Below are 15,080 nucleotides of genomic sequence, written 5' to 3' on the forward strand. Positions count from 1 at the left end.
AAGTGCTGATGACAGAGGAAAGAGCTGCTGGTGAGCAGAGCCACTGGCGCTGTGTGGGCACGCTGGCTCCTGTTTGCTGTCCCTGCCTGCTGAATTGTCACCTGGCTCATCCCCACATCGGCACGCCATGGGCTGGGATGCTGGCCCTGCCACCGGCCCCATCCAGCAGCTGGGAAATGGGCAGATGCCAGCTTGGGATCCAGCTTGTCTTCCCCACCACCCTCCGAGTTCCTCCTAACGCCTGGAAGGCAAACTGCTGCAACATTTGGCTCTTCCAGAGCCAATTAAATCTTGAAAGAGATCTCCTGACCGTAGGCGTCACCCATGCCACTCGGAGAAATGAAACCCACAGCAGGAGGGCTGAGATGGACCCAAATCAGTGAGGTGCAGTGGGAGCTACCTGCAAAATCGCCCCGAGGAGCTGCAGCGTCCCCAGGGCCTGTGATCGGCAGGGTGACCCTTACAGGATGGCAGCGAGTGATCCTGCGGAGGACAACAGATCCGCAGGAGAAGGATTAGCCAGCTCGGGTGATCTTATAGAAAAGCTTTAGGGGGAGAGTGAGCCATGGCCCGTCTGCTGCGTCCCTGCCAGCTGCATGCTCCGGCTGGATGGGGTGGAGCAAGGAGCTGATGTGCCACCGGCAGCTCCTTCCCAGGCTTTTTCGGGGCGGTGGCAGCTGCGTGCGTGACATGGTTTGATTGCCACCTCGTTAGACTGCTGGCTTGGAGGTTTGGGCCAGCACCCCTCCATCCTGACATCTCTGGACGGCAGCGAGGTAGCAGAGCACTGACCTTTCTAATGTTATTTTTAGTTGCTGTAATTGTTTTAGGCAAAAAAAGACCTATGTGAACACTCTTGGAGAAGGCTGTGCGGGTGGTGGCAGGGAGGAGTGCCACTCACCGCCAACCTGAGACCCCCCGTGCCCCTCCGTGTCGTGGGCTTTGGTTCAAACCTGGTCTGCCGGCGCGTGGCCAGGGAGCGCCCGTGCCAAAGCAGGGTCCTCCCCTGAGCTGGCAAAGCTCCAACTCGCAGCTCTCCAGAAGCTCACAGCCTGGTTTCATTAATTAGCTTTTTGCTTGGCGTTTTGGTGTAAAACCGGTGAAGGACTGGAGCACGGGGCTGTTATGGAGGGCTCAAGGGGTCAAGCAGGACATAGAGTCCCCGGCGAGACTCTGGCATGTGGCATCCCCAGAGCCCCGTCCAGGAGGTCCCGCCTGGGTCAAGCCCTGGCCGGGGGCTGCCTGGTGACACCAAACCGCAAGGGTTTGGCGCAGGCGTGGTGGTTACTCAGTGGCTTTGCTGGAGAAGCCGGGGCCATGGCTTCAGCGGCATTTGCAGATTAGTCTGTGATTGCACTTAACTCCCAAAGTCATTAACCCACTGAGGTTTTAGGAGACCGAAATAACCCCATGCTTACCCGCTAGCGACACGGCGCTTGCAGTGCCATTACGCAGATGCCGTTTGGCAATTACGGTGTGAGAAAATGGGCAGCGGTTGACACATCATCGAGGAGCAGCTACCCAGCATCTGCCTCCCCTTCAACATGAACCGGCGAGTGCTTTTTGGAGGCTCGTTTGCAAGTAACGGGGCAGTGTTTTGCCCTGAAATCCCTGGACGTCTTCACCTCCTTGTTTTCTTTATTAGTATTTATTCTGAAAGGCTCTAGAAATATCAGTGCTATTTACACAGACTGGGTGCTTGGTTTAATGTGGACCAGAGGAGGAGGAAGAGAGGATTATGTGAAGAAGGCAAGCATGGTTTAAAAAACACATATTAGGGAGAGGAAATTGTAGGGCCCCTTGTTGCTTCTCAGGAGACCCCCAGCATCTCCCTAGAGGGTCTCGAGGGCTCTGTCCCTCCTTTCTGGAATAAATTCCCACTGGCTCCACTGGCCAGGGACATGGATGCCCTGCCAGCTCCCGCGGGCTCCCTCGCACCCCACCGGCCCCGCAGCATCAGCGGGATCTCCAGTGGCGAGGAGAGCGGAGCCTGGCATCAGGGCATGTCCTGGGGCCAGGGCTGCGGTGACGCTGGCCGTCCCACACGTGCTATCTCGTGTGCAAACCTCAGTGGTGGCGTGAGGGGGGCCGGGATCTCACCCGGCTGCTCCTGGGGTTGTCAGGGCTTGAAAAAGTGCGTGGCGAGGGCTCTGTGATCCCTAGGGAAACCGGTGGGAGAGACGTCCTTCCAGGAGGTCTGCTTCCCATGCCGTGCCGTGCCGTGCCGTGCCATGCCGTGGGAGCACTGGCGTGGGTGAAAGCAGGACCAGGGGACCGGCTCTCCTCCCCGAGCATCACCTCGCCACGCTCTCCCCCACTGTGGGAGCGGGGCCACCACTTGTCGGAGGGGATTCGAGCTTTTTGGAGGAGCCGATGGAAGATAAAATGAATAACAAAGCACCTTCTCGATGGCTGTTGGTAGTCACACTCACTTCTGATTAAAGATCATTAAACATGAAATTAGCTCGTTTGTGTTACGGGTCTCCCGGGGGTTCCTTTAATTAGGAAGTGCAGATGGCCGCGGACCCGAGGAGACGGCAGCGCTGGTGAGGGGCAGGGGCGTGCACGGGGCCGGGAGCGGCGCAGGGAGGGCATCCGAAGAGAAATTAATTTTTTTTCCCCCTTTTCTTGTTGTTGTAAACCCCTCAGCATTTCACAACAAATCACAGATAATTAATAAGTACATTCCCTTAATGACTAGGCTTTTTAATAGCAGAAATTGGAAGATGCTGCACAGATTATTTTTTCACTTCCCCCTCTCGGTGCTGCCTTATTGCTGTGATTTGAGACACAGAGCCCGCAGCGGGGTCTAGCCCCTCTGCCCAGGAGGGTGCTGAAACCGGCCGTCGCAATCCCCGTCCTGGGGAACATCGGCCGCGCAGCCCGCCGGGGTCCCCCTGCGAGAGAGCAGCATCCCCGCTCCAGGGAGTTTTCCGTCCCTCGGTGGTCTTGTGTCTTAACAGCCTGGGGAGCAGCAGCAAACGGCTCTAGGGAGCAGGTTTGTGGCTAGAGGATAGCGCCGGCGAGGGGTTAGTGCCTGCCAGCTCCCAGTGGGGCTGGGACGATGGAGCGGGTGGTGCCGGCTGCCTGGCGAGCTGCTCGGACCTGCCGGTCCCTTTCCCTGGCACGAGCCTGTGACTGGGCTGGGCTGGGTGTCTCGGTGCCACCGGCTCCGGCACACGCCCCTGGCCAGGCTGGGCTGGGCGTCGTGGTGCTACCAGCCCCGGCACGAACCCGTGGCCAGGCTGGGTGCCGCAGAGGCAGGAGCGGGGAGGATGGGGATGCAGTCAGCGCCGTTAAGGTTTTGTCTGGGTTTCTGTTCTGGGCCCAGATTGCTTTCCTTGTTAAATAATAACAGCAATAATCATCCCAAAACGCTGCCTGTGCGTGTGGGGAGGAAGGCTGGTTTGCGCGGCGGCTGCTGACGGCTGATTGAGTGGCAGACATGTTAGCGCTGCGACGGCTGCCGGTGCGCCTGCATCGCGCTCACGTCCCGGCACGCAGAGCAGAGTCTCCGAGTGCCCTTTAATTACCCCTTCTGATGGCACACGAAACGCTGTTGTGACAGCACTGCTGCTCTCCGAATTGCCTCTTTAGGAATTTTATCAGCTGCCTCGCGTCCTGACATGCGGGGAAGAGGAATCCGAGCAGACCTTTCTGCCTAAATAGGCTCTAAATACCCCAAATTAATGATGTGCGTTTCTCCGCAGAAGTGAGAATGCTCTTCTCCCTGTTTCTGCCGTGCGGGGAGGGGAGCTCTGCCGGCTGCAGGGCCACTGCTTGCCACACTGCCCGTGCCTGGCTCTCCCGTGGCTCCCGATGCTCGCAACAGGACCAAAGCATCCTGGGCGTGGGGACATGGTGCAGCCTCACAGCCGGTGGCAGCGCAGAGGCCGCGGTCGCGCCAGTGGCACTGTCACGGGGCCGTTTGGCTGTGGCGGAGGCTGTGCATGGCCCAGCACTGCTGCGGCTCAGTGGCAGCCACGAGCAGAGGGAAGCATGGCAGGCGATGGCTGGTCCTTGGAGGATGGACGAGGGGAATGTGGGGTCCCGACTGTGTCCCAGGGACAGCATGAGGTGGGCAGGGTTAAGTCTCCAGCAATGTGGTGGCCGCCAGCAGCACGATGGAGGTGCCGAGGGGACAAGTAATGGGGAGGGACCCCTCTGCCATCTCCATCCCTGCCTGGCACTAACTCAGCTCTCCCTTTTCTCTGCAGGAGGAAGACATTGAGTACTATGACTCCAAGGCCGACACTGAATATGTGAGTACCGTCCCTGCTGTGCCGCTGGCACAGTCACTGCCCTGGCCCGGCGCTGAGCCCCTTGCCGGGACTGTCCCAGCACTGTATGGGGACGTGGCACAGCATTCATGACAGCTGGCACGATGAGAGTCTGCGGTGGGCAGCGAGTGCCCGATGCGCAGCCGTGTCCCCCCCAGCCGAGCCGTGGTGGCATCTGTCCGCCGGCAGCAGGCAGGTGGGCACGTCGCTCTGCTGCCTGCAAAAGTTTCTAAAATTAAAGCTGGTATCTGAAATTCAAATGAAGTGCAAACCTTTAATTAGAGACTGAATCTAATTCTCTGCCCCCCTCCCGGTATAGCCGTCCTGTGATTTCTGGCAATCAGTGCTTTAAATACAGACCCGACAGCTCCACCCTCCTGGTACTCCCGAGGGGCTGCCATTTGCCGGCTCCTCTGCGCGGTGACGGTGACGGCACTCAGGTGCCGCGCTGCGGGCGCAGGGCGCTCCGCCGGCAATAGCTGCTGCCCTGTGGCACCCCATTTTGCTGGCAGGTGACGGGTCACCCGGCTCCTATGTTGTGCCGTGCCACGGGATCCTTCTGAAATAGGGGCTCGCCGGGTCGGCGATGCTCTCGGCACGGGGCCGCTGGGGAGCCGGGTGCATTGCGGTGTCCTCGGAGCTGGCCAGGAGCCCTGTGCGGGGCGGGGTGGGGGCTTGGGGACAGCCCCAGGCAGCGCAGTGCCCCGGGAGCGGTCCTTGCCCTGAGGCAGAGCCGGCAGCAGACGTGCCATCGGGGGACAGTACTGCAGCGGGAGGGGAGGAGCAGCAGCACATGGTGTTGGCAGCAAACTGCTTGCAAACCACACAGCCTCGTCCGAAAATAACGCTCGGGTGACCCCGCAAGCCTTCAGAAGGCCCTGTGCGGAGGGGAGGGGAGGATCCAGGCTTGACGGGGTCCCACCAGCTCAGCTGATGCACCCTGCGCCGAGCTCCGGCTCTCCTCTCACCCCACCTCGGAGGTGATGGCCCAGAGCAGAGCTGGGGGCGGGCTGGAGCAGGGGATGGGTGCGTTCAGAGCAGAATTACTGTCGGACCACCAGTGCCATTGTTCCCAGGCGGTGACAGCAGGAGGGATCCTTGGCAGGGGAAGCGAGAGCCACGGAGTCTGGGAGGTGGAAGGGAGAGGTCGGGCAGATGCTGTGGCCGAAGGGGAAGGCGCTTGCTCCCCCGAGCAGGTCTCTGCTCACGGTCCTGCTCATTCGGAGCAGGGGATGTCTCCTGTCCCTCCCCAGCCTGGGGGAAGCTGCCAAAGGAGGGAGGGGAGGATCCTGCTCTCCATGGCTGCTCCAGAGAGGACAGGGCTAATGGGCTTAAAATGCATTAAAGTGGATTTTGGATAGAAGCAGAGGAAAAACTGGCTGGCGGTCAAGGCTGGAGGAGACAGCCTGGGGAGCAGGACGGCTCCCTGCCTGGGGGGCTGAGGAGCGGGACTGATGCATCCATCAGGCTGGGCAGGGCTTTTGCCATTACCGCCGCAGAGCGGGGGACAGGGGAGCTGGACGTCCCAATACCCGGCGTTACCCCGACCAGTCCCGGCTGCCCACACCCAGCTGGTGTCGGCAGTGGCAATCCAAGCTGGCAACTCGTGACTGTTAGCTTTGGGATTAGCCGTTTCTGGAAGCGAGGAGAGCTTCCCAGGTTGCATTAGGCAGGATTAGGAAATAGGAGGCATCTCGACCTCGGAGCTGTGCCCGCTGAGCCCTCCCGGCACACGGGGCACCGGGGAGAACCCGCGCACCGCAGCGTGGCACAGTGTTCCTGGGGACCACGGGGCTCAGCTCCCCGGTCCCCAGCCCTTCCCCAAGGGAGGTGGCCTGTCGCTGGGGAGGAACAGCCTTGCAGATCTATCATCGGCCACACCGACTTCAGTCTTTCTCTGGGGAAAAATCAAGCAAAATGGGGGGTGTCCTCTTACCGAGGTTTGTGGGTTCAGCAGGGAGGGAGCTTCTCTATCAATGCTATTCCTGCTTCCCAGTGAAACCCCAGCAAATTTAATTCCAGCAAAAATAATGGAGAGAGAAGGTGATGCTGAAATAAAAAAGGAGGGAGATGATACCCAAAGGTCTGAATGGAACTAAATAGTGCTCTTTCCATCTTTTCTTTATTTAGCTTCAATTTTTATATTTAAATTGAGCAGGATCTAGCTGAAATGGAGTTAGTTCTGATGGACAATGCCTATTCAACGTAACTGGGGCTGATTCACAAGCCTTACGCCGGCTTTAACTACGGCAAGAAAGAAATGAGCTTTCTATTTATTTTGCTCACATCTCAGCTCCACTATCTTCCTGAACAGATTTTGGATTTCCAAGTGGTTTTTAACAAATGGGAACATCAGAAAATTTTCCTGGGGGTCCCCAAGGCTCTCAAAATGTTTGCGGAAGCGAAGTTTTCACCTTTCCCTGCTAGCAAGGGCTATGGGGTTTATCCAGGGAGAAGCATTCAAATCAGCAGACGCTCTCAGTTGGATATCACAGGCAGAACAATGCAGAAATAAAGTGATTTTCCATCTTTAGTACTGTGTTTATGGTAGGGGATGATACTTAAGTCACGGCTACGGCCAAAATCCCCTGAGATTCGCCGTTCTCTGGTGGGAGCTGATGGAGCCATGCCCAGGTCCTGGCTGGAGGACCACGTTACGGGCTTCATTTTCTGCTTCACATCAGCCAGGAGCTGTTGGTTCCTGGGCTGTAAAGTGGTGGACGAGAGGTTTTGCTGTTGCTGCTCCTCCCGTGATCGGAGAGATGTACCCGGTGGCAGTGCAGCATCCATCAGGGCCTGGCATCCACCCCTGGGGACATCCACGCAGGCCCTGGTCCTTGTCCCCGTCCTCTCTGCAGGGTGCAGGGCTGATGCGATGAGGAGAAGTGGGATCGTGTCATTTTGTCCCCCTCCGATCTGAATGTCGTTGCTTCTCCTCCATAGGCATGCAGTTTGTAGGTGAAGGTACTGCTCGCCCCGTCAGCCGCGGGCACCTGCCCGCCTGCTCGAGGTCCCTGAGCAAAGGGGACGGACGGCGGTGGGGGGCTGTGCACCAGCCTTTGCAGCCTCCGGTGCGGGGGAGAGAGCAGCACCGGTCCTGGCTGCAGGCAGGGGCTGCTGGCCACAGGCAGGGGCTGCTGGCCGCAGGCAGGGGCTGCCCACTCGCTGCTCACCCCGCTCTGGAGATGTGGTGAGGAGAGGGAGGAGGGAAAAAAAAGCCCCTAAATGTCAGCAGCAGATGAAGGGTGTTGGAAAATTTAATCTTCCAACTTTCTCAACTAATGTGACATTTGGATTTCCTCCTGATAAGCTATCAGCCCCAGAAGTTTCTTTCTTTTGCCTTTTTTCTTTTTTTTTTTTTTTTTTCCCCTTCTTCTCTCCTCTGGCTGGTAATTTAAAAATAAATGGTCTAGAAAGATCTCTAAACAGTACCTTTGGCAAAGATTAAAAAAAGCGAAGGGGGATAGGGGAGCAGGCTGGCGGGAGAGGCTGATTGTTATTTATAACCTGGGCTGCTATAAAAGCAGGAACGTGGCTGGAGAACACACCGTCTCCCTCCCTGGCATTAAATTGCCGCATTTCAGGAAAAGCTGAGATATTTTAGAAGGAGAAAGGCCCTTTTGCATGGGCTTGGAGTTCCTCAGCAATGTGCCTTGGAGCTTGCTGGGGGGGGCAGAGAGCAGGACCGCAGCCCCGGGGATGGGCTCAGCCCCTCTGCTCAGCCTGCCCCGCTTGCTCCGAGAGCTGGCGCAGGGCACTGGTGGGTTTGCGGTTAAGGGGAAAAAAATCCTTCTGAATTTGGGAAAAAAAAGGGGTTTTGACATTTCCTCAGACTCCCCAAATGGGGTGAAGTGCTTTATTTGGATGGTTTCAAAATCTTTCTGTCTCAGAAGGTGGGAGCAGGTTCCCCCAGGACAGCTTGCGCAGGGAGAGCAGGAACACATGCTGTTCAGATCGGAGAGCTGGCCCTTTCTTGCAAAAAAAAAGGCATTTTCTGGCAACAACAAAACGCTTCAGCCGAGGAGCCCCCGGGTCCTGCCGCAAGGCGATGCTGCTGGTGGGTGCTGTGCGGGCACAGCCGGGGGCTTTGCCGGGCAGGAAGGCGTACACACCCCCACACCCCCCCCACCCCCCGATCCCTGGGAGGCGGATGAGTTCGTGCTGTCACCACTCTTCTCCCCGGCTTCTTGTGTGACCAAACGGTCCTGAGCCCTGGGATTAATTTCCCCTTGCCTGCAGAGGACAGCAGTGAACCCCCCCACCTCTGCAAAGGCTTTGAGGCTTGCCGGTGAATTGAGCCACACATCCCATTTATATTCATTATTAGGAGTAATCGCAGCATGTTGATATGAATATTTCGCTGGCTTTTCTGGACTTAACATGGATGGGTGCCCCTGGGAAATTTGAGAGGATGTGTTGGGATCTCGGTGCGATATATTCTTGATCGGGCACGTGAGGGGCAGGATGCGGGATGCAGGGATGCTGTTGGGGTGGTGCAGCTTGCAGGAGCTCTGCTGGGGCCAAGGGTACCGCGGGGGAAGACTCTGGCTACCCGGCGTGTTTGGAGCCACAAAACCCCAGCTGGCGTCCCGGAGCAGCCGCCTGCGCCGCTAGCCGGACCAGCCCTGCGTTTGTCATCTCGGTGCTGCCATTTAAGCAGTCACCATTAGCTGTGATGGCTCGTTCCCATGGAGATGAGCAATGAACTGGGGTGTCTGCATCCGCGGGAGCTGCCCGGCCAAGGCTTCGCTGCTGCGCCAGGTCACCTCCCCGGCTCGATCCGCAGCTCCAAACCCCGTCACTGGTGGGGACCCCCCATAGTCCTTGTGCCCGTGGGCAGGCTGGCTCTCCTCAGCCAGCGCCAGCCTGGGTGTGATGGAGGGCAGGTACTTGCCAAGAGCACGGCAGCCTCCAGTGAAGCTGTTGGGTGGTGCCACTGGTGCTCGCTGGGTGCTGGGGCATCTCTGGGTTTTGCTGCCTGTCCGTCATTTTGGGAGACTCGAGAAAATGTTGTGACTGGCAACCCAGCTGCTAAAGCACTGGAGATGGCAAAAGCTCTCAGCACATGATGACTTCTTGCTGGAGCAATAAATACGTATAATATTGATATATTGCTATGGAGTTGATTTCTAATGGTGTGTAGCAAATAATATATTCAAACTGTAGCATCTATTTGTGTTATGTCGTACATATTGTAACAGATAAATAGATGTTTCCAAGTTCTTTTGAAATGTAATGATGAGAAATGCTGCAAAATCTGGCTGGGGGCCTGCCGAGATGCTTGCAGTTAAACCAGTGTAAATCTGGGAGAACTTGAATCATCTTCTCCTTTGCTCTAATATAAATTTAATGCAGAATTTCTTCCTCTGGCCTTCCCAAGGTGGCTCCTTGTAGCCCCAGCCTAGCACCAGGATGCTCCCATCCCTGCCTGGGCTGGGACGGCTTTGCCTGCCTTCATCTGGGTGGAAATGACCCCATTCCAGGGGCCAAATTCAGCCTGGCTTAAACAGGAATAACTCAGTTGTGGTGGGAAATTTATGGATAAAGGATAAACATAGCTTGGACAACATCAGCTCTTTCCACGGGTCCGTTTGCCGTATAGGTGTCAGTGATGCATGAAGTGTCCTACGTATAGCTAGCTGTATATTTGTCTCTGAGATCTATACATATGCCTCTTTACAGCTACAAGAATGAGAGCAGCCAGACAGCGCCGAACCTGGCAGAATACAAATTAGCCCCTCAGAAGTGGGTGATATAACGGAATAATGATAAACAGAGGCGCGGTAATTATATACAGTAGTTCCAGCTCTGGTGAAGTGGGGAATAACCATGCCAGCGTGGGGGAAATAGGGAGGGTTGGATTTTCCCGGCTGACGGTGGGGCCAGCGGATGGGCTGGACCCGGGCAGGGTGCCCCGCCGATTTGAGATGGGGAGGGATGGGGAGGTGTCACCAGGACTTTGCTGGGCTCAGGAAAAAAAAGGTTTTAGTGTCAAAGCAGAGGTTTTGGTGCTGCAGGTGCCCTGGGGGCTTTATCCTATCTAAAGCCTGTTTTCAGCAGGCTCCTCTAAATCACTGTTCGGTGCTCAGAGAGGTTGGCAGGGGCAAACTATTGTGTGTGCAGCTGCTTTCCCCCAGAGACCTGAGCCCCGCATTGATGGCGGGCTTGGGGCTGGATCCACTCTCCAGCTAGCCCATGGCCCAGCACGCAGCCGGGGTGCCGGCTCTGCTGCGACATCACAGCTTTGCAGGGGGTCCGGCAGTCAGTTTGGTGCCTTTTCGCCGGATTTACGTGAAATTGAGAGCGTAATCTGGATTTCGATCTTGGTGACGTGGCTCAGGGGGGCTGGGGACGGTCCCTGCCCGCCTCCCGCTTGGCTACTGCGGCTGTAATTGAGTTCAGCAACTTTCTGGACGGCTGGAGCCCCAGCGCAGAGATCAGCTCCGTGGCGTGTTTACACTCGCGGTGCATCGGCTAGAATTAAAGCCCAAACCTCGCATATCAATCCTGTTATTCTCCCGAGCTGTGGCGAATGGTTTGGCCACCCCTCACAATGTCAATGGAATGTCACCGCCTCGGTGGCCGGCTGGAGCTGGCGCAGGGGAGGTGGCATCTCTACGCGTCGCCTGCGAAGGGGAAACTGGGAGGAGGCCAGGATGGGTGTTAAACGAGCTTCACAGTTTATTTCCCAAACACATCATTTTCCTTTAAATATGTGGCTTTTTCCATGAGAAATTCAGATCTTTTGCCCCGTGGGTTTTGTTGAGAGGAGCCTGGCCGGTGGGAGAGCTGCTTGTGCTGGGCCATCGAGGACAGCAGGATGGGACCATCCCCTACCCCTTGTCCCAGCTGGTGCCAGGGTGCTTTGCTGCGGGACGGCATGGGGCGTCCTTCCAGGCGGCCGTCCCCAGCACGGCACCGCACGAGCCCTGCCTGGAGCTGCTCGCGCTTCCAGTCACGTCCGCTGTCGTTTCTCCGGGGCTGATCTCTGCTACCGCAATCAGACAGCCTTACACGGGCTCCAAGATAGGCACTTCACGCAGGGGGAGGCACAAAGGGAGAGGCACTGAGCTGCTTCTCGAGGGGAATTCGCTCCCTCACCAGGCAGCTCGGTGGCCAGATCCGCTCCTGCTCTCCTGCACCCCGCCCTGCCCCTTCCACTCCCGCAGCCGGGGCCATGGGAAGGCAGCCGGAGCCGTCCTGCACCCCTGTGTTGCCTGTCCCTGCCCGCGGACGGGGCAGGCAGCTCCGCAATCGGCCCCTCTTCAGCGGGGATGTAGCTCTGGGGGCACAAAGGGCAGATGTTGCGGCATCTTCCTCCTCCTCCTCCCCACCCTGGGCATCTCGCAGCCGGCTGCAAACAGCCTTCCCCGGCCACTGGGCTCGTGGCAGGGACACAGCAGCCTGGAGCCATCACCTTCTCCAGGGTTTCTTTGCTCCCGGCAGGATGGCAAAGGCGATTTCCCCAGCTCTGTAGCAAGGCCACCCCTTTTCTCCTGCTTCCCCGCATGGCCCCGCGCCTCGGCTCCGGCCCTGTCCCGCTCCCTGCGGCCGCTGGCCGTCCTGCCTGCCCCAGCTCAGCCCAGCCCTGCCTTGCCAGCGGGTTCTATCCCCATGCCGTACTGGCGGCAGGGCCCCGGGAAGGGAGAGGAGGGCTGGCAAGGCGAGGGAGCGCGCTGCAGCGCCGGCAGTAAGGAATTCGCCGTCTCTCCACCGTAATTAAATATTGTTTGCATTGCTTATTGACAGAGCGCTAAGCTGCACTCCATTTTAATTTGTTCTTTGATAGTTGCCTTTTGCTGCTAATTGATTTTCAAGGCTTTTTTTTTGTTTGGGGTTGGTTTTTTTTTTGTCTGCTTTAATACCTGCCGTGCTACCAACGCCGGAGAGGCAAGGATAACCAGCACTCGCCTTCGTGCCCACCCACTCCCGGCACCCGCTTCCCCGTGCTGCCGGCACTGGCACAGGCTGCGGGCCAAATCCAGGACAAGAGCCGGCATTGCCAGTCTCCGTGGGGGGATGTTTGGTGATGGGCTTTGGGCGGCAGCGTTCCCAGCGTGCGCCCAGGGCTGGCACCCCCGGGTGACCCCATGTGCTCTGCTCCTTCCCCAGGACGATCCTGATGGAGAAGAGATCGAGAGGGAGAAGTCCAACTCCTTGAAGCTGGAGTTCACTGATGACGCCAACTTCAAGACCAAGGTTAACTATTCGTATGCTGCCGTGCAGATCCCCACGGACATCTACAAAGGCTGTGAGTGCCCCTCCTCACCTGCTCCGCTCTGCTCTGCGCTGCCAGGCCGGGCTCAGCCTCCACCTCTCCTGCTCAGGGTGCCGCAGCCCCGGGGACCACCACCCCGGGGTGCCCCGGCTGGGTCTTGTTGCCGGGGCAGGCTGGCGTCCAGCTGGGTGGGCACTGAGCAGAGGCAGAGTCACCGTGTCAGGACGGAGGTGACAATGTGTCCCTCCCCAGGGACCCTCAAGATCTTAGCACGGGCTAGAGAGGCAAATCAGGGGTTCGGGCTTATTTGGAAGGGATGGAGAGCAAAGGAGAAATGGTAATTATGGCACAGGGTAGAGCTCGGCTGTGCCCACGCAGCTGTGATCCTCCCTGGCGAAGAGCTCAGCAAAGCTCAAGGAGGTTCAAAGCGGGAGCTGGAGACGGTCAGAGGGACCGAGCAGCTCTGTGCAGGAGCAGTTACGGCGATGGCAACTCCCTGCTCATAGGAGGGAGCGAGTCGGGGCTGGGCGGTGGGAGAGGGCGAAGCAGGGATGCTTCCTCGCTGGCTTCGGGCTGCTTGGGGCTGAGGTCATTGAAAGGGAGGCAGAGCAGCTGAAATCCTGCAGGGAGGCAGTGAGGGGGGTTGCAGGACAGTGCGATGCCGCCCTGCGGCAGCCCCCGCTGCCAGGAGCGTGCCGGGGGTGTCAGCCCCATGGCTGTGCCCCTGCGGAGGGCACGGGCTGCTCTAGGAAAGGGGCCCGGGTCGGTGGGCCTGCCCGGGAGCGGGCAGGGAGCAATGGACAGACAGATGGATGGACGGACGGACGGATGGGATAGGATGTGCCACACCAGCTTTCAGTTGCCGCCGGGAGGTGACACAGTCCCTGAGCTTCCAGAGCGCTCTCCACCTCGCCCTGCCGCGGTGGCACATGGTGACAGTCGGTCTCCATGTCCCTCTAGTGGCTGCTCTGCACCAAGCTGGGGACTGCTCCCGGCTGGAGATCATCCTCCAGCACCCATGGCCGCATCCTGCGCCCAGCCCCAGACGCTGCTGTTGGGGGGCACCCCTCGTCTCCCTGCACCACTGAGGGCACCGCTGTCCCCGCACCCCCTCGTCACGGTGGCACTTGCCGAGGGCTCCCAGGTGGTCACGGCGGTGACAGGGGCTGAGTTCACGTTCCTGCCCTCGGCAGCCCTTTCCCAGTCTACAGGCTCATTACTGGCACGGCCGTGCTCAGAGCCGCATCGGTGCGACGATTTCGCCACGGCGGCAGCAGTGGATTAGAAATTTGCAATTAGTTTTATTACCCAGCTAGCGCAGGCCAGGCAGCTAATGAAGCACATCATGCGAGCGGGGGGCAGGCGAGTGGGCTGGGCTGCGCAGGATGAAATATTCATTACTCCTCACCCCTGCTCAGTGGCCGACACCGCGGCTGATGCCCTGCCACGGCCACGTAAATCACCCCGCTCAGCCACGGGATGAGATCAAATTGGAGATTAACGTGCTCCGGGGACTCGCAGCCGCTCGGAGAGGGATGCTGGAGAGGGGACGGGGCAGTGGAGGGTCCCAGGTGGGGAAAGGGGCCGCAGCCACGGGCACAGCGGTGCATGGGTGCAGGGATCAGACCGTGCCCAGCCACGCCGGGGTGCTCCAGAAAGCTGGGGTGCAGGGCAGGGTGCTCAGCCGCTACACCCCAGAGAGCAGGTTCGGGGTGTGGGCATGGGGCCACCTGTGTGCCTCCTCCTGCTGGGGACACCAGGGAGTGTGGCCGGTCCCCACAGAGCCACAGGCAGGGAGCATCTCCCTGGTGAGACCCGGCGGAGAGGCGCTATCGCTGCCTGGCACGCTAATTAAACCACTGCAGAGACGCCCTCCGCCGTCACCCCTCGCTACACACACAAATTACATCCTATATGTGTTTTATTTACTGTGCCGTTTTTAATTAAATCTGCAATCGCTCGCTGGCGGGGCGGGGCTGGGCTCACCCTGATGGGGACAGGGACGAGATGGGGACAGGGATGGGGATGTCACTGGGAGGGGGTCTGGCAGCTCTGGCCTCGACTGAGGGGGACAGGAGCCATCCCGACTGTGGACACAGCCTCCCATCCGACGAGCAATAGCTCATCACTCTGCGCGCCAGGAGAGCGTAGGGGCTGTGTTTGTGTGCAGGGAGGGTATAGGGGCTGCATTCATGCACAGGGATGGCATAGGGGCTGTGTTTACATGCACAGATGGTATAGGGACTGCACTGACGTGCAGAGATGGTTATAGAGACTGCGTTCATGTGCAGGGACAGTATAGGGACTGTGTGTGTTCACAGGGAGCGTACAGGGGCAGCTTTCATGCACAGGGATGTATAGGGGCTGCGTTTGTTTGCAGGGATTGTATAGGGACTGTGTTTGTTCACAGGGATGATACGGGGGCTACATTCATGCACAGGAAAGGTATAGGGGCTGCGTTTGTGCGCAGGGAGGATATAGGGGCTGTGTTTGTGCGCAGGGAGGGTATAGGGCTGCATTGGGCACAAGCCTGGTGTGGCTGACGGGCCCTGAGGGGCTGGGGGTGCAGGCGCTGCCGGGGC

The 15,080-nt window shown here is 58.6% G+C and overlaps 1 protein-coding gene across 1 annotated transcript in view; it reads left to right on the forward strand.

Annotated features, from left to right (window-relative positions):
* The window catches only part of CACNA2D2 (calcium voltage-gated channel auxiliary subunit alpha2delta 2), a 227,671-nt gene that overhangs the window by 188,189 nt on the left and 24,402 nt on the right, over positions 1 to 15,080 (forward strand). Inside the window, exons 5-6 of the mRNA XM_072875834.1 lie at positions 4,218 to 4,262; positions 12,393 to 12,531. Coding sequence (XP_072731935.1) covers positions 4,218 to 4,262; positions 12,393 to 12,531 — 184 coding nt within the window. The remainder of the gene's footprint in view (positions 1 to 4,217; positions 4,263 to 12,392; positions 12,532 to 15,080) is intronic.

Source organism: Ciconia boyciana, chromosome 11 (assembly GCF_034638445.1).
Source record: "Ciconia boyciana chromosome 11, ASM3463844v1, whole genome shotgun sequence".
Taxonomy (NCBI): Eukaryota; Metazoa; Chordata; class Aves; order Ciconiiformes; family Ciconiidae; genus Ciconia; species Ciconia boyciana.